Source organism: Cyprinus carpio, chromosome A18 (assembly GCF_018340385.1).
Source record: "Cyprinus carpio isolate SPL01 chromosome A18, ASM1834038v1, whole genome shotgun sequence".
Taxonomy (NCBI): Eukaryota; Metazoa; Chordata; class Actinopteri; order Cypriniformes; family Cyprinidae; genus Cyprinus; species Cyprinus carpio.
Window position 1 is genome coordinate 15,543,340 of NC_056589.1, and position 20,293 is coordinate 15,563,632.

Consider the following 20,293-nt stretch of genomic DNA (forward strand, 5'->3'; position numbering starts at 1 on the left):
TAGACTGTGAGTCAGAACAGCCGGCATTGTAGTCTTCTCTCCCAGGATCAGGAAACAGTCCTCCATAAAATGTGCTGCACACATCTGAAAATTTGGGTTGAGCTGTTCTGAAACAGTGTTGTTAATACAACTTAACCCCATATTTCTAGTTGTGTCCTCTTTTGGAAGGCCAAACAAAGTATTTTCACTTTCACAATGAAACAGCATCTCCACAACATGGCGCTGGCAGCAACAGCGAGAATCAAAGGTTACACCTTCTTTCTTTGTGTGAACATTTCGGCGGCGTTATGCAAATCTTCCCACATTGTGACGTAGACATAAGGGGGCATGTTTAAACAAGGCGTTTTAGGAGGGCGTGGAGGAGTCTTAACTTTTATAAAGAATATCTCTTTGGGTTTGAGACTTTGGTCTTTGCAACTTTACAGATCTTATTTATGCACCAAGAGCTTGTAACACTCCAAAGAGAAAGGAAAACTTGAAATCGCATCATATGACCCTTTTAAAGAATCAGAATCGATCAGAGCAATCACATTACTTCCCCATTCCCATCCCTAGCAAAGTGCTCACTAACACACCAGAAAGAAAGAAACCATAAATTTAAATGTGCGCAGGGTTTCTGTCTAGCAGAGTGTGCTTGGTTTTACAAAGACCTCATGTCACTGATACCTTTGGTTGGCTGCAGAAGCAACACCAACGGCTCATTGAGCTTTAATCAGTTCCAGCACGGCACAATGTTGCCCTCCAGGAGAGATATTATTATGGCTTTGTACCCATACATTCTTCTGCCTGGTGACTTTCAGTCATTAGATGCTGCTGCTTTGTTGCCTGTGCTTTTAAAAAGTCCTTGAGGTTCTGCATTCTTGATTAGAGTCAAATTTCTGCCTCTATTCGAATGTCAATATTAGACTGGCTGTAATGTCAATAGATAACAGCGTAATTAGAACCTGTGGTAGACATGCATTGAACCTCTTTTAGGGACATTTGGAATGCAAACCACCAACCAGGAACTGCATGAAAATTTGCCTGAATAGGGATGAGAGAACTGCAGTCGAACTTTACAACAGGGTCATTCCTTCCACTTCACTGTTTAATCCTCTCTAAACACTAGCATTTAACTTTATTTTATCTTCACATATGAATAGTTTATTTCAAGTAACAAATAAGGAATTTGAATTGTTACTGACATTCTCTTCAGTTGATGTAGTGTTTAATGAGTTGTAGTAATGAGACACCAGTGGTGGTAACTGCACAGCCTCCCTCTCCCACAGGGTTAAATGTACCTGCGGACGCCAGCTTTTCCTGCGTCAGCTGTGCTGCTGTCAGGCCTCTTTGAGGTAAATGTCACCTGAGGCACATGCAAAGAGACACTCCATGACAAAAGCAGCACCTGACAGTCAGCAAAGCACCTGCCTGCCAGAGCTATTCCACTTATCTGTTGTCACACTTGCAAGGCACACTTTTTTTTTCTTGGCTGTTCTTAAATAATTAAAGCATTGTATTAAACTCAAAATGAGCAAACCATCTGACAGCTTTATATCTTAACTTTTTTTTAAATATAACAATCATATTTACCTTAAACGTTAAGTAGTTGCTGAACTACACATTAAACTGAATTACAAAAATAATGTCTGTTTTCAAACAGGTTTCCCAAACACTCCCCCATCGGCCGTTATGGCTTAAACCGAAACTAATGCCCAAAACTAACTCCATTTGTTCAGCCACTGTTGCTGGTCAGGATGCTAAGGGAAATCTATATCAATAGCTTACTTACAGTTGACTCTCCATATTAAGCTGAGAAAATAGTATTTTAGTATTTTATATTCAGAAAGAAGTACACAATTGAACTACACTGTTTAAAAAATAAAATTAAGGAAACACCTAAATCACACTTCGGATCTTGATGAATGAAATATTGAAGTTGAAGAACTTATACATAATTTGTTGAGAACAAAGTTAAGTGACAATTAGTCTCAGCCTCAGACGTCACGGCCATGGACCGTTGGCTGAACGTCTGATGCATATGGCACACAATAGGAAACACTTCAGAAGTTTCTAAGTTGCCACTGGATTGGTTGAAATATACAGGATTTCCTGGAGACGCGAGTCATGTACTTTAAAGGAGTCATCAGATGCTACATGCACTTTTACAAGTTATTTGAACTGAAATGTGTACTATCATCACATATACACAACCACCCTATAATGATAAAAATCCTCCCAGTGTTTTTTTTTTTTTTTAAATCTACTAAGATCTTTACCCCTTTCTCAAATCGAGCCGATCTCAGATGCCTGTCTTGTAACGTCACACAGACAGGCCCCTCCCATGATAGTTTGATTGACAGTAGCGTTTCAGCACAGACTGGACTGCCGTCTTACCTTAGACCCGCCCTGAGTGAGCTGTCATCAGTCCGCCATTGTTTCGATGCCGGAGCAGATGAAGACAGAAATGTCTCAAGAATATAGACAAGAATGTCTCCTAAGCGATTGAGGTGTTCTGTTGTTGGATGTAATAATGAACATAGCAGTCGTCATTTACTCCCGACATCTGAACCACTGAAGATGTAGTGGATTACAATTTTTTTTGAAGGGAATGTGCCCCCGATCTACATAAATGTGTCTATCTTCGCGTGAATCGTTCATGGTGCAGATTCACCAACAGAAAAATTGAGTATAAGGTTTTTAATGAATCTTCGCAAATCGCCTTTCCTAATAATGTGCTAATTAGCAAGTCTCTCTGAGAGCAGCTCGGAAGAGAGGGACGGGATCAGCAGAGCTCATTAACATTTAAAGAAAAATGCTACCAAACGGCTTGCTCTAAAAAGAGCTGTTTTTGACAGGGTAAAAAAGGACTTTTCATTAAGACCCTAAAGAATCATATCAACTTGTGGAAAATGGGCATCCGATGACCCCTTTAACATTCCACTGGGAAACAAAGATGCCATGCTGCCAAACCATGGAAGAAGAAAGCCGTTGTGTTTACAACTTTGGCAATTAGCGTTTATCAGGATAAACTAAATTCTGGATTTTCAAAAGTATGTGAAATATGTAAAGTTCAAGGTATAGATTGTTTAAAATAAGTCTGTTATTGTGGGTACATTTCCATGCCCCTTAACATAACGCGGCACAAAGCCAAACATGACTGGTTGCTTTACTTGTCACTTATATGGCCTCTTGGGTGGTCCTTGGCCATTCAAAGCGGCCAAGGATCCCAGACCTTCTGCCGTCAGTTTGAAGGTCTGGCTACGCAAGACTATGCGTAATAGTCAATGGAAACCAAAATCATTAACCCACTGAGGGCTGGATTCGAAATCACACTGAAAATAAAAGTAAGACTAAAATTACAGGCTGATCGAACGTGCATGAAATTCATCAACACAACTCATAATGTCAGTATATAGGCTGATTTATACTTCTGCATCGAAACTACGCCATAGCTATGCCATAGGTTGTGCGTAGTACGTGCAGGCTACAACGTAGCCTGACATGCACCTCTCTAAAAATGTCACAGCATGTCAAATCTACGCGGACCGCAAGGGCTGTGATTGGTCTGCTAATACCCCTCCCTCCGTATGTATTTGAGTTTTGTGTGAGTTTTTTGCACTTTGATATATTATAATGTTACACCTTCTTATTTAAAATAAAACAAAACTAAGAACAAGTGTCTAATCATTTATTATAAAACGTACGTAGCATTACACCACTTTGTTGTTCGCGACAAACATTTGTTCTTTCATGGTACGTTACAAGTCCTTGTGGAGATTGAAAGAATGCCATCTTCTGCTGTTCCGTTGTCATCTCTTTTTTGTAGTTTTAAATAAATTATCTGTTCTTTGATATTTATTTGCCACAGTCACAGATGATTCTTCTCCGACAAGCTGCTTCTTCTTTGGCTTTTGTCATGGCCTGCGGGTTACACAAGCAACATACCCGTGGACACTGCAGACTAGTGGTCTGCATGTGTACTGCACGTCGATGCGGACAACAACGCAGAAGTATAAATGAAAACCGATGCACAGCATACGGCGTAGAGGCTATGGCGTATGTCCGACACAGAAGTATAAATCAACCTTATGGCCCCGACATGCCTGTATACACTTCCGACAGCATCTAGGCATGCTCCTGATGAGACAGCAGATAGTGTCCTGGAGGATCTCCTGCCAGACCTGAATCAGGGCATTAGTGAGCTCCTGGACAGTCTGTGTTTCTGCTTGACTGATTAAGATGCTCCAGTACATAACGTCCCAGAGGTTCCCAATTGGATTCAGGTTTGGGGAACGTGAGGGCCAGTCAATGGCATCAATATCTTTGTCATCCAGAAGCTGCCTATACACTCTGGCCACACGAGGCCAGACATTGTCGTTCACCAGGTGGAACCCAGGGCCCACTTCACCAGCATGAAGTCTGACAATAGCTGTGAGGATATCATCCCAGTACCTAACAGCAGTGAGGGTACTGTTGGCTAGCATGTGGGGTTTTGTGTGACCCTCCAAGGATATTCCTTCCTAGACCATCAAAGACTCCCACTGACCCCGAGGCATGCAAGCATTTTAATGCATATACACTTAAAATAAAATAGAAATAAAAAATACTAACTTATCTAATGAGTTAATTGATACTTAATTTTATAAAAAAAACATTTACAGAAATAATTGCACTAATTACTTTCAAATGCATAAATGTTTCTCTCTTCTCATCTATAATTTTTTATTTCTCTTGTGCTTTGTATCATGTACCTCTAACCTGGAGATACATAGGCAATTTTAAATGTATAGGCCCATTTTAAAATAAAATAAAATAAAACTAAATACAAAACAAAACAAAAATGTAACAAGGATTACTGGACCACGTTTTGTAATCAATCTTTTCTTATTTGCAAACAAGCATCAATACAAAACAAACATATGAAGGGCCATATGAAATCGTTTTTTTTTCTTCCCCAAATTCCATCTTCCCATTTTAATTTTTCTGGATTCCATTTTTATGGTTAAATAAAATTTTTGTAAGGCATGCCTAAATCAAATCGTGAAACGTACACAATTTAACAACAAAAGCTTAATAAAAATAAAATTTTCAGGGGCCTATAAAAGCCATTTTATTTTTTCACAATTTGCCTTTTTTTCCCCGTTTACATCTTCTTTTCTGTTCTGTTCTTTGCAAGTGTGACCCTGCCGACACTGATTTTTGCCATTTCTGATTTTTTCTAAGAACTATAATTGACAGCATATACAAACAAAAATCTACTTTTTTTTTTCAATGCAAAAAAAAAAATATTTACATAATTTTGGCAGTGAAATTAGCAAAATCAGTCAATATTGTGTCTAAAATGTAAGTTTTCTTGTCTATCGAACTACTATTGTATAAAATCAGTGTCACATTGCATGCAACAGGTTTTGTTTTTTTTGGCCGGGCAAGTAAAATTCTCTCTAACTTGCCCCTTTAATAAATCTACTTGTCCCAGACAAGCCTTACTCAAGCCCTGTGGTTCCCCTATAGTTTACTTTGGCCTTACACGCATTACAAATTGCAAACTTTGTCTTCACTTACATGAAGAACTTCCATGCCGACAACATTGCTTTGCAGCCTGAAATGAAGTTTCAGGTACAGTTACAGATACAGTTTTTGTTTTATCCAGCTGTATTTAGTTAGTGCAACATATAACTTCCAAGTGAAAGATATAACACCAACATGTCAGAATTTTTTTTTTCAATAAAAATCACTGAGTTGGAAAAAGGATCACCTCCTTGTGTCAGTATTTTGTTAAACCACCTTTTGCCTTAATTACAGCCTTTAGTCTGTTGGGATATAAAACAAAAACTATGTCAGTCTTCATATGAGGCTGAAAAGCAACAAAAAGGGGGATGATTCTTTTCTATACAAATTGTATATTGTAATATATATCACCACATTTCAGAGAATTTTTCTTATCACTGAGCTGGAAAAAGTAGACAAATGTGGCCTTATTTACCATTATTCACCTAGCTACAATTTAAAATGAGTTCACTCTACATTCTCTGAGAAAACAAACATTTTTACGTCAAGCTATTGGTTAATGAAAACATTGCTGCTGTGTAATGATCTGTTTACAGGACCCTCTTATACAACCTGTTGTAGGAAGGCTCTGCCTTGCTCCCCTTGCTCCCTTCTGCCTTGTTTTCAGTGCTCCAACAATAGAAGAGCAGGCCACCGATGGGCATTGTGCCGAAGATCTCTGACACTCGGCCATGCCAGTGCGTTCTGAGTACAGAGCTATAGTGGCTTGCCTGTGTTGTCACATTTGCATGTATTGTTAAGTGTTCTTTTTCAAGGGTATGTGAACTACAACACTACACACTCTGTGTCTTTCTCACCATATCCTTGACATGCTCTATGCTTTGTCATGTGATGGACATGGATGTGAAGTATACTGTCTGTGTTTACTGTGCCATAGTAACACCTGTAAACACTTCTGCAAGTGTAAATGTGTGTATATTAGCTGTGTGGGCAGGTCTTGCTTTGATTATTGACTCTGTGCTGCTGCAGTTCATAGTAAATGTGTGTGTGTGTGGTGCATTATAGTGTATGCTCAGTTTGGGTGTGGATAAGCACTTTGTGTGTTTTCTTTGCTTTGGATCACGTGACCTCTGGGCCAAACCTTGGACTCTAACTCTTTAAATAGAAAACAACTGAGAAATTCTCATGCCTCCAAAAAAGTGTCTGGTTATGTATTAAAGGATTAGTTCACTTTCAAATGAAAATTTCCTGATAATTTACTCACCACCATCTCATCCAAGATATTTACGTCTTTCTTTCTTCCGTCGAAAAAAAATAAGGTTTTTGATGAAAACATTCCAGGATTATTCTCCTTATAGTGGACTGCAATGGCTACCAAATGGTTGAAGGTCAAAATTACAGTTTCAGTGCAGCTTTAAAGGGCTCTACACAATACCAGATGAGGAATAAAGGTCTTATCTAGCGAAATGATCTGTAATTTTCTTAAAAAATAAAAATATAAAATAAAATGTATAGGCTTTATAAACAGAAATGCTTGCACTGTTCTGCGATGCGCGTCCACGACTTCACGCAATACGCAATTACGTTGAAAAGGTCACACTTGACATAGGCAGAAATTCCGACTCAGTCAGTGTTTACAAATTTAATATAAAAAAGGAGGACTGCTCAAAAGTTGTTGTATGTTCAATCACACACATTCAGTTTTTTTGTAAACGGTGTCTGACTTGGTCTTTGCAGGTTTGACTTGTAAACACTGATTCGGTACTTCCGCCTACGTCACGCGTGACCTTTTCAATGTGTAGGGCTGGCCGATATATCGCATGCGATTGTGACGCGCATTTCGTCAGTAAAGCCGGTTCCCTGATTACCACTAAATCTCCACCACCTGCTTTCAAATGGAGCAGCATTTAATAGACAGAGCCGTAGATCACTGACAAGCTACGCAATATCACGTTCATTATCGCAGATGAATCGCCTTCGATAATGAACGTGATATTGCGTAGCTTGTCAGTGATCTACGGCTCTGTATATTAAATGCCGCTCCATTTGAAAGCAGGTGATGGCGATTTAGCGGTAATCAGGGAACCGGCTTTACTGACGAAATGCGCGTCACAATCGCATGCGATATATCGGCCAGCCCTATCAGTGAGATTACGTATTACGTGAAGTCATGGATGCACATCGCAGAGCAGTGCAAGGCAAACATTTAAATTTCTAAAGCATATACTTTTTTTTTTAAAGAAAATGACAGATCATTTTGCTAGATAAGACCCTTATTCCTTTGTCTGGTATTGTGTAGAGCCCTTTGAAGCTGCACTAAAACTGTAATTTTGACCTTCAACCGTTTGGTAGCCATTGAAGTCCACTATAAGGAGAATAATCCTGGAATGTTTTCATCAAAAAAAAACTAAAATTTATTTTCGACTGAAGAAAGAAAGATGTAAAATTCTTGGATGACATGGGGGTGATTAAATCATCAGGAATTTTTAATTTGAAAGTGAACTAATCCTTTAACTAGAAAAGTTTTAAAGATACTCTGTCATATGAGGGCTATAGTCTTCAGTTCATTAACCTAGACCATCAGGACTACTCTTTATAGATTTTTGTGGCAGATATTGTGTGTATTTACTATTTGGCTTACATTTTAACTGTGTCAAAGTTTAAGCTAAGAAAGACACTGACCTACACCAGTCTCACTCACACATGTCTAGACAAAATATGACCAATACGAATGGTCTCTAAACACACCTGAACTGCAGATGTCTAAGTTCCCACAAAAATGGACTCTGACCACTCTGATCTCTAATGCTGGAGCTTCATTTTACTGGATATACCCTATATCAAAGAGTAAATCAATGGGAAATGGTGTGAAGTGATGTATTTATTGAAAAAAATTAATAAATAAATTTCCCCCAAAAAATAAACAATATTAATATATTTTCCAAACCATGCAAGGCACCCTTTAAAGATACACTGTAGATTGTTTAAATTCACCATGAAAAGGAAATTGCAATCGTTTTTTCTTCCCTACTGTGACGTATATTTAAATGAAATGGCTTCTTGAACTAGAAAACATGTAGAGTCAGACTTGATTTTGTCTATCATAAATTGATTGGATTGTTGGATCGTTGTCGTTTATATTCCATAAAAAAAATAAGAACTGTCCATTTTTGATGTCATGTAGAGTTTAAAGTTGTGATGTAACATAAGTATCGACAGAGTTTTTTTTCCTTCTCCATATTGTGGTGTACATTCCAGTTAAACAGATTATTGGAAAGAAAATATGTCAGGGTTTTGGTTGTATCAATCATTTGTTGATTAGATGGAGGCAGATCTGAATGTGAGCATGCATTTGATTGTTTAAAAAAGTCTGAAACTTCACTGGAAGATCGAGTTGAGACATTTTGATTAAACATAACAAGATCAAAAATTACTAATAAATAAATAAATAAATATTAAAATGAAATATATTCATGGGTGAATTGTTCACAATAAGATTAATAACATGGATTTCAAAAATCAAGAGGGTGAACTTGCCATTTTATGCCAATTTTAGTACAGATTCAATTAACATATAACACCTTAGAGTGTAAGTTTCTCCCAAACAGAAACAACAGAAGCAGAACAAAATGTCAGCAGATTGGACATATTTCACAATTAATGATGTGCATGATATAAATTCAATACCAATTTTCACGCCTGCGTAGAGCTGCTGTTGAGTGCAATGAGTGTGTGCAGAGCCACAGACGAGCAAATATATAGGGCACACTTTCCTTGAATCTCCTGTCTCTCAAGTAATTCTGGGAAATTCAGTTAATTGCACGGAGTTGCTTCACTGGATGTTTCAATATAAAAAGAAAAATGATTCACAGACTTCCTTAGAGTGAGGACACGGGAGAAATTGATGTCTATTACTCGTCAACTACATGCAATCAAAACAAGAATAAGAGAAATGTAATGCAAATACTAAAATAAAAGTATAATTTGAAAAATAAAGAGCAATTCTCTACATAGATAATAATGTGATTTAAAATGTGATAAAAAAGCTGCAGGATTTCTGTGCTAGTTTAGGGTTGCAAAATTTGGTGATTACACATCAATACGACTTCAAAAATATACATTATTATTATAACTTTTTTATTACTAATAAAAATGAATATATTATTAATTATACTTTGTTAATAACGTTAACAAAACAAAATTACTGTTGTAATAATTCACAGTATAATAAAAATTGAGTACTTAAGAAAAATATAATAATAATAATTGTTAACCATACAGCAGTATCTCTCTTAAATTCTTCATTTTCAAACCTTAAACATTCAAGCTTTTATTATGGCGGAAAACTTCAGGGAGCCCTTAAAGCTTCTCTTCTGTTGACAGCAGCCTGATAACCCAAGGGCAGTAAAATAAGAGCTCTTAGCCAATACTTTGTAATACATAACAAATTTTTTTTTTTTATAACACACTACCCTCAACTTATCAGTCCCACTGTACTATACTTTAAAATTATGGCTTAACTAAATACAGGTAGCGCTGCTCAAACTCAGCCTCTAAGAATGGTATTGGTTCATAATGATTAACACATAAAAGGCTGGACAAATGACTCATGGTCACTAACCAGAGTGCAGACAATGCAAAAAGTCCATGGCCCTACTTTTACCACCATCCCCGTCTGACTCATTCCAATCGGTGGGAAAGGAATGCATCCTATTACTTATTAATGGAACACCTAAAATTGTGGGTGACATTTGTGCATTACATGAATGTCATAAAAGGCAGGAGAGTGGCTTTGTGAAACTGTCAGGCATCTTTTGAAAAGTTTTATACAGAGTCTGTGTAAAAGAGGCTGTAAAAACAAAAACTGCAACACGTTAAAATGCCAATATAACATACATTTCAGTCACAGTTAGATACAGTAAGTACATAGTTTGCGATGTAATGTCATGTGCAAGTGCATATATGCATTTGGCAGATGCTTCAAAGTGACTTAAAAGGCATTCAGTGTGTATTTAGTGTTCTCTGACATTGCCATTGCTAGAACCATGGTCTACAAATTCATCAGCAATTCATCTGTCATTTGTGACAAACGAGTCACTCTACCCTGTACCCCGCTGACCCTGGTGCTTATAACCCACCACTGCCCTTTTCTCCCCCGTGTGGGTTCAGACCCTGGGGCTTTTCCAGGACATACACACATGTAGCCATACATATATACACATCCCTTAGTATTTTCCCCTGTATCCATCTGAACTCTTGTGGTCCAGATGCTCATTTTCTCATATCCACCCTCCCCCAGTCAGGCGACTGACTCCTGTCATTGTCAAGCCATCTCTGTTTTGGGTATGCAATAAAGGGGTAATTGTTGCTATTCTGCTGTGTTCCCAGCCTCTCTCTTGCTCTATCTCTCCATAATTCATTTTCTCGACACCTGCTGATAACACACTATTTGATAAGTCTAATTTGACAACTTTACAGGCAAATCACATGGTAAGATGGTATGGGCATCACACGACCAATTACTGAACTGTACTTACTAAAATCAATTTTAAAGAACAGCAATGTCAGGTAATTAGAAGTCCAAACCAATCACAACCCTAGTAGGTGTGCATATTACATAAAACGGTTTCCCAAGGGTTAAGATGTGTTGAGGCCTTAAAAATGCAGGACTGCACTGCTGAGTACTTAAACATGTCCTGTAATTGAAGTTTCAGTTGTCACAACATGCATGGTAAAATAGTGACCTTAACTAGCTACTAGTAACCTAACTAGTAGTCAATCTATATGAGCTTTTTTTAATGCCTAACAATGATATCAACATTGCCATAGACTGATATAACGCCCATACAGCTGATATATATTACAATTATTTGAACAAAGATACAGTAAAACTATTAATATTGTTCACTATGATAACAATTTAAAATGTGTTTTCACTATATTTTAAAATGCACTATATTTCAACAATTTTAATATATTTTAAAATGGAATTTATTCCTGTGATGGCAAGGCTGATTTTTCAGCAGCCATTATTCCAGTCTTCAGTGTCACATGATCTTGATATTCATGTGACACTGTTCAAATATCTCAATTAATAGGAAGTTCAAAAGAACAGCATTTATATTGAGTAGATTTTTTTTTGTAACAATGTACAATTCTTCACTGTCACTTTTAATCAATAAAATGCATCCTTGCTGAATAAATGTAATAATTTATTTCTAATAATATAATATTACGCAAAATTCTGGATAAATCTCAGAATTGTCAAATATCATCTGATTAATGTGTGTCACAGCCTTTACCGTCAGTATGTATTTAGTTTATATATAAACCTAATATTGAAGTTGAGTGTAGAGAAATAAATTGGCTTCATTAAGTTGAAAACAAGTTCTGAACGTATGCCACAAGAATTTGATAGCACCAGACAGAGTGCGTTAGCCATTACCCATCAGCCATTATTGTGTTCCAGTAAAGACCTGCCGGAGGAGTGTGTCAGGGGAAGGTGATCAGGGGTTTAGCATTACTCTCAGCTGAGTCACCCTGCCAGTTGATCCCCATTTCTCTTTTGTTTTTGCCAGCGTGTGGGCCAATTTTGATAACGGTAACTTAAGTCCAGTGTGAGCTCCGTTAACAACATGGACTGACCACCAACTTCAGCCTATCAACTCACACACACAGAGTGACATCACTTTAAAGGAGGTCACAGTAATCAGATTATCCTAGTTATTCAGATGCACTGACAACCAGCAAACCAAGTATGTTCAAATTAGCCCCCCCAGGCAACATGAGGGAGAGGCAGCTATTACAGTAATTTTGGTATGCTAATGTAAAACTGCTTGTCCCTGACTCCTTGTGTTATTGTATTTAATATGATACATTTACAAATTCCCATTGATTTACACCAACTCTGAGGGGCTACTTTATTTTGACTGCTAAAATGTAATGATCAGAGATACATTTTTGTGACAAATGCTGACGCTAGTAAAGGAATGCAATTATTGGTGCACTAAAAGGGTTACTATGCCATACACACAATCCCACTGTAGTGTGTTGTTGAGCAGGGACTGTACTGTGGGGGAGGGGGATGTCTAGGGTGCAATAGAGGGGAGCTGGGAAGAGGCTGGAGGGCTTGGAATCCGCCTCTGTTGCCACGGCAGCTGTGCCAATCTCCAAGTACGCCTACAGTTTGAAGAGGATACCTGAGCTCAGAGCCCCTGGATAATAAGAAGCAGTGAAACTCTAAACTCTGACAGCTAATGCTTACACCCCTCCTGTGTCTACAGGGGCATGATAAACATGCATCCCATCTCTGGAAGAGGGAGCAGCACTGGGATGGCTGTTTTCATGGATTTGACAAGAACAGGGATTAGCAGACTTTGCGAAATCTTCTCTTAAGTGTCTGTCAAGCTCTGCTACTGCAACCCTTAGTGTGAACCCTTTGGCTCCGGTGTGCAGTGTTCCTTTTCCCAAGCACATCCATACTCATCCATTCAGCTACTCTCTTCTTTCTGCCCACAACAACTCCAACTGCGCTTAGCAGCAAATGGCACAAATGACCCAAAATAGCCTAGTGCTTTCCAGAGCAGAGCAGCTCTCCTTAAGAAGAGGAAGCAATGCCACAACAAGAGGCTATGAGCAAAAAACAATGTTTCCAAGTCCACACACAACATCTACCCCACCTGTGCCTAACCCATAATTCCCATAGCATTTGTGGATGCAGAATTATATATTTGATGCACTGCATTTCTGTTGGGACAACATCTGACATGCCAGAAGTGTCCCAAAGGCATTTACTCTTAATCAATATGTTGCTGCGTATGAATATGTGTTGGTGCTGAGTGCATCAGAACACTCTGAGAAAAAAAAAGTGTGCAAATTTTGTACCTTTAGGGGTACAACAGCTTGTTACTGGGGCTGTACCCTCAAAGGTTCATATTAGTACCTTAAGGGTAAATATTACTACTCAAAAGTATTAATATAAACCTTTCAGGCACACATAAGGTGCAGAGTTGTCACTTTAAGGGTACTGACCCAGTGACAAGTTCCTGTAACCATAAAGGTATGATTTTTGCTGTGAACAATAAAGAAAAGTGACTCACTGTTGTTGGATTTGAGGTCTCGATGGATGATTGGCACAAAAGTCTGGTTGTGCAAGTAGTCCATTCCCATCGCAACCTGCACTGCCCAGTTCACCAGTACCCGAGGAGGCACCTTCTTCCCAGCAAGTGCCCGGTTAAGTGCCCCACCACGGGCATATTCCATAACCAGGCAAAGATTTGGCTCCCGCAGGCAAACACCTCGAAGAGCGATGATGTTGCGGTGTCGGAGCATCCAGAAGAGTCTGGCCTCCTGCCTCACATTCTCTGCCGTAGCACTGATGTCCTCATCTAGGTCCTGACGAGCTGCTTTAACAGCTACTTCCTCACCTCGCCACACACCCTTGTACACCTTTCCAAAACCTCCGGCACCAATCACCTCCTCCAAGCACAGCTCTGAGAAATCAATCTCCAGTGGTGACTCCCCACCGACCAGACCTTCTGGAGGCAATGCTGGATAGCTGGTGTCCCGTCTGGTCACATAATTACTAGGGAATATGCCCACCTTGTCCTGGATCTTGCCAGTCCACCAGCCCTCATCTCCAGACACTTTAGAGTCCTTGGAGAGCACCTCCAGTAGGTCGCCACGTCGCAAGGTCAGCTCTTCATCTGCTGTGGCCTCATAATCAAAGACAGCCGTCCAGTACACGTTACTGCCTTCAAGATGATGAGAAAGATGGGAATCTGGGGAGCCCACTGAGGAGGAAATTGTAGAGTTCTGGCTGCTGTTGCTCTGTGTCAGACAGGGTATTGAGTTTGCATTTGCTGGGAGGGCAGAGGGAACTGGGGGTCCACAGGAACCTCCGCTGCTGGTGCAAGGTAGCGGGGCAGCACTGCCTCCAGCTCCAGCTACACTCTGTCTCATATATGGGTCCATCACTGAGTGTTCAGGTCAGCGATGTGGTCTCAAAAGCTGGAGGAGGCCCTCTGTCAACTTGCACACAATATCCATGCACAGCCCATCTACTGAGTGCAGGCCTTCTTGATGAGGAAAGAAATCAATAAGTAAAGCTTCTGCTGGGCTGCCCCTCCACTGTCCTCACCGATTCCTTGGATTGTCCACAGCACACTTTGTGGTTGTCTTAACATTTATAGAGCCATTAAGCCAGTCGATGTGAGATTACAGCTCTAATATGACTAAGAAAATGACACTGAAAAGAGTTTTGCCGTGTGAACCAAGTTTTTCCTAGAGAAACCAAAGTCCTTGAGATTAGGTGAGAATATCCAGATCATCAAGCCTTGAGAATCTTAGCTTTTTGGTTGCTTGATGCTGCTTGGGCTTTTCCATCAGAAGAGTCATTGAAGGCATTGGAGACTGCTTGCTTGGTTTCTATTTTTAACAGCAGAATCAACAAGTAAACAAATCTTACTGAAGATAAAACCATAACTAGATGAGTCTTCTGATAATTTTCCTTACATCACATATCATGTTCTAGTTGGGGTTAAGTTCTACCTAAATAGCTTGCACTGGAATGTTGTCTTAACCTCAAATCCATCCAATGTAAAACTCTCATATTTGTAAGCGTACATCGATGTTACTCTTTCTTTCTGTCTGTCCTTTTTTTTTTTTTTTGCAATGGATGTTAATGAATATTCATAGACTTAAACATGCACGCGCAGGCTTAAGGCATCTTCAGACATTCAGCTCTGATAGGCTAACAGAGATGCACCAGCTCGCGATCTCAAAACCTTCACAATTATTTGCACATTCGCAATAATCACTCCGAGTTTCTCTTGTGTTGTATAAATCCGGTACATCGCGAATGCTATAGTAAGACAGTTCCAGTAAAGCGCGCGTCCATTTTAAGATGAGAATCACAACACAGAGCTGGCAGAGCCGTGGTTGTCATTAGCTTTAATCGACATGTAATGTACGCCACATATTTATCGCTTTGTATATCAAGAAAAGCATTTATTCGACGTATTAATATTTCATCTAAAAACGTTACCAGAGCTACTAAACGTCTACTGTTTGCAATTTAATCCACGTCACAAGCCAAATCGACTGTCGGTTCGTGTTATTTCTATGAACCGCATGTGCAAGTGCTTACTTCGATCATTTTGTCCTCATTGATTGTCATTTTAAAAGTAGACATTTTATTGTCATATAGAGCAGTTAATTCATTTATCTATATATAAATAGAAATGTATGACAAGCGAAACTTCGGCTTGGAATTGGATTATTATGGAACAACGATACTGAGATATTTTCTATGAAGAATGAGAGTGATGCGGATAGCTTGCATAAAGATGACTTTTATCCAGGTCGTAGCGATTAGACGACGAAATTCTCCATAATGTGTTTATGGTGCCCAAATAAAAGCCAACACAAGATGTGTCCACCATCTTTACGACAATAATAATAATAATAATATCCACCTAATTCCTTTCTAGATTCTGTAACAATATTTCTTATAATCCAGAGATCAGTGGTTATGTATCCATGCGTTCCTCCAGCCAAAACAACCGGTTTTATGAATTTTATATGTATGTTTGTGGTTGCCTGGATCGTTCACCGCACATCACAACATCCACACAGCTCGTCGCATGGGCGTATCATAACGCTGAAATATTCCCGTTTGTTGTAGCTACACATCATCGATATCCACTGAAGGATGCTCTTGTAATCGTTCTCCCAGCTGGGTCAGTTCGTCGGGCTGTCGTTCTTCTGAATCGAATCGGTTCTTCCCCTGTTCCCTTTCCCTGTGAGAGAAGACGATCTATTCCATGGACCAGGCTGTCAACTCCTACGGCTGACTTTGTATCCAAATACACCGGCTGGACTGGGGGTGGATGACAGTAGGGCATTCTGGGAAATGTAGTTTACAGTGTATACAAAGCGTATTTGACCTATAAGGATCAGTGTATATAAGATAACATAATATGATATAGCCTACCTACTAGTAACAGTAAAAACAGTAACATTATAATACGTAATATTATTACCATTTAAAATAAATTAAATGTAAATGGCAAGCTTAATTTTCATCAGCCATCACTCCGGTCTTCAGTGTCACATGATGCTTCAGATATCATTCTAATAGGCTGATCTGGAGCTCAATTATAATCAATTAGGTTATTATTGAAACTCCGTTATAAATCATTGTTCTTATTATCAGTGTTTTGATGTATTGAGAATTGCTGTATAGTATATCACGGTTTCCACAAAAAAAAAAAAAAAAAGTTTTCAGCATTAATAAATGGAAATGTTTATTGATCACCAAATCAGCTTATATAAATGATTTCTAAAGGATTGTGTGAAAATAAAGTCTGGCGTAATGGCTACAGAAAATTCAGATTTGCCATCACCAGTAGACTATATATATATGTATGTATATATATATATATATATATATATATATATATATATATATATATATATATATGTATCATATTTTCAGTCTCAATTGATAATAATAAAACATATCCAAGCTAGATCATACATAAATTTAAATTCATTTTCACTTTTCACCCTTAATTACATACAATTATGTATTTATATTATTGGCAAATTAATTGGAAGACCTCTTTTATAATCCTAAAGCATAAAATGATGATTTTATGGTGGAATGGGTGGGTTTAATTCAGTCACTTGCTCTTCTTGAACCACTGTACATTAGGATCTCTAATTTATCATTAGGTAAAGATGTACCCTTTATAATCTTTATTGTCATATGGTCAGGTAGATGGAAATGCAGTTCATGAAACAGCAGACCCTGCACAACATGTACAATATGGAGAACAGCTTTGCTCCATTATGTCATACTGCCCCCTGGTGAGATTCTGGATCACATCAATGGCAGTTTTTCTTTTTGGCTTCTTGTAGTCATGCCATAAGGTCCTGTTCTCTAGCACACATTCGGTCTGTTATCCGACTAAGCTGATTTTGGTTGAGCTGTCAGAATAGAGGACAGAAGATCCCTGTCCCATTTACCTGCTCTTTGTTGCATGCTGGTGAATAATGGCATCACATATTGCTCTCTTGTGTTTTCATGGACATGCAAATTCACTAGGCCATTTTAAATATTTTTGCTTATGGAAATTCACACACATTTTTAAGGCTGGGTGAGAATCTCCACTCAAATGGTTTCTGATCATGCACTTTTTTGTGTGTGTGTCAGAATCCACAAATATGGTGTCCCTTTTTTAAAGCATTAGGACACTTTTTTGTTGTGAGACCTATGTTTTTTGAACTACTAAATATAAAACTATAGCACAAAACTGGCTTGTTTAAAAACTTGCTGCACAACATTTTTTTATTATTATTAAATTTTTTGATTGATAACATTTACAACAATGTAAGGACATAGGGCAACCTAAACAACCTAGATACATTTATAAAGATCAAAAACCTTATTTGCCAAGTTACAAGCTGCAAAGTATTTGCATAAATGTTGGTAAAAATCTGTTGACAAATATCAATATATAATATAATTAAAAACAATTAAAAGTACATAAATAAATATGCTTACAAACTTGTTGCAGCTGACAGACGAGAAGTTTCAAAGTATTTTAATAAAGGTCCAGTATTATTGTAATAGAAGAGGGTGTTGTTAAGTCGTGTGTACTGTAACAAGAGTGACCACAAGAGTGTGCTATGCACTGCTCAAAAAATCTGATCTGCCTGCTAAGTCGTGCTATAGATAGACATGATATCTAAATTTGTGACATACTATAGAGCCCTCTAAAAAAGGATTTTCTTTGCAAGCGAAAAATGCTTCTGTTGCACGTACCACGTGTGCGCTGGTTGCAAAAAAGCTTTGAAATCCCTGAAAAAAATGTGACACTGCAGTCTGACGTCATGCAATCGAATCAAAGCACATTTATTTGAATGTGGAAATTGTGCTCATTGTGCTGTACAGTGAAATGGTCATCTACACATTTAAATTACATCTGCAGTGGTTAATGCGTTTGTTTTTCCATTTAGTCACTGTGTACGCTGGTATTAGCTGTTTTAATGCCAGAGGCTATAATCGTATCGTAACCATATGGCAGATGGTTATACGAATATGGAAATGAAAAGGAAAAATGTACAATATTGATTTGTTTTTGTTCTATTGTTCTAACAGAAATCTTATATTTATAATGCAAAGAGGATAAGTTTAAATCCCAATTCCACTCATTTCCACACAGTCGTTTTATTTTGCATCTCTTATCAAAAAAGCCAGAAAGACTGTCGTTGTTTGATGAATGTGACATTAAATAAAAGTGATGCCTTTTAGTTATTTTATTTGTATTTATACCATTTGTAATGCTGTGACTTATACTATAAAACCATAGCATATCGCTTTCCATGTCACATTGCGGAATTCGCTCTCTTTCATACATTACTACAGACACTTGTGAATGCACCCGCGCGCATGCGCAGTGCCGCGTGTGTGTGTGCGCGAGTAGCAGCCGGGCGTCGTGGTTTCGGTTGGCTGGGAGGAAGAGGAATAACGAACGTGGGAGCCAAGAAGAATTCCTCGTCGGCGAACGGCGCTGGGGCGAGAAGCGACAATATCCACAGGGTTTCTGAAACGTTTTTACGGACTACACACGTCTCCTTAGGGGAAATTTAGGGAAGTTTTCCCCCTCACGCGTTCCCGGGTCGGATAAGGTAAGAGACTTTAACGGGGATAATTAGTTTTTACGAAAAGGTTTAAATCAACAATGCGAAGTGGCGAGTAAAACTCGGGAGCCTTTGGACAGCTTTGAGATTTTGTCATGTTTCTTTATAATATACACGAGGATATAGTGGGGAAAGGTGGGTTATATGAATCAAGAAGTGGTCATTACGCAGGATTTGGGATCATTGTAATGTATTTTCATTAAGTGAAAAAACGTTAGCGAATATATACGCTTTAGTCCTTCCTGATCGGTCAGCGCGCATGCGTCAGCACTATGTAGTTTTTACTCACCTGAACTAAGGCCATGCAACAATACTGACAATACACGATTCACACAATGGTGCCCTTGTTCTTTCAGAAGATAGTGTCTTTTGAAGCATCTTAAAATCATGTTTGTTGTTGGTGAGGGAAGATTGTTGCTTTCTCGGAAAGTTTCAGCACATGGAGAATCCTTGGAGAGCCCAGTGGAAATGCTGTTAGGCTATCAATGTTGCTTTGCAGTTTGTTCAGGCATAAATTAGCTATTTGGTGTGAGTTTTAAGTTTTTAGTTTAACACTTCTAATACATTTGTGCATTATTTAGATATATACATTATGTATTATTGGTAATTGCAGAAGCCTTTTGAAATTTAGACTTTTGAAAGTTTGAAATTTATCTTCAAAATCTTAATAACAGCAGGTGGCTTATGTGTTGTTATTGGATTAAATGAATAGTTCACCCACATTATTATTCTGTAATCATTAATTTACTATCATCTTGTTTACAAACCTGTATGACAGGTTTTTTTTTTCTTTTTCTTTTTTTTTTCTTCTCTGGAATACAAAAGTCATTTGCTTTAATCCTGAGAAGCCATATGTAAAATATTGGTCAGGCACCATCTCATTATTTTGGAAAGGAACAGTTTATTGACTTTTAATTCTAAACACCAAAAACAACAACATTTGGTTTGCTCATGTGTTTTATTTTATTATTTTTTACCATATTCGATGTCTTAGAAAATTCTGATTGCTTGTAATGTAAATCAGCGAGATCTTTGCAGCAAAGCAGACATAAAATGCATATGAACATCAGTTATCATTCTTTATCACCCAATAAAA

At 38.2% G+C, this 20,293-nt stretch overlaps 2 protein-coding genes across 3 annotated transcripts in view; one reads left to right on the forward strand and one right to left on the reverse strand.

Moving 5' to 3' along the window:
• LOC109112840 (mitogen-activated protein kinase kinase kinase 10-like) overlaps positions 1-16,366 on the reverse strand; it is a 34,780-nt gene extending 18,414 nt beyond the window's left edge. Inside the window, exon 1 of the mRNA XM_042775131.1 lies at positions 13,590-16,366. Coding sequence (XP_042631065.1) covers positions 13,590-14,463 — 874 coding nt within the window. The 5' untranslated portion in view covers positions 14,464-16,366. The remainder of the gene's footprint in view (positions 1-13,589) is intronic.
• A 2,583-nt stretch (positions 16,367-18,949) lies between these two features.
• Positions 18,950-20,293, forward strand: part of LOC109110606 (signal-induced proliferation-associated 1-like protein 3) — a 74,475-nt gene continuing 73,131 nt past the window's right edge. For both annotated transcript variants that reach the window (XM_042775132.1, XM_042775133.1), the window contains exon 1: positions 18,950-19,185. The gene's annotated coding sequence lies outside the window, so the exon portion shown is untranslated. The remainder of the gene's footprint in view (positions 19,186-20,293) is intronic.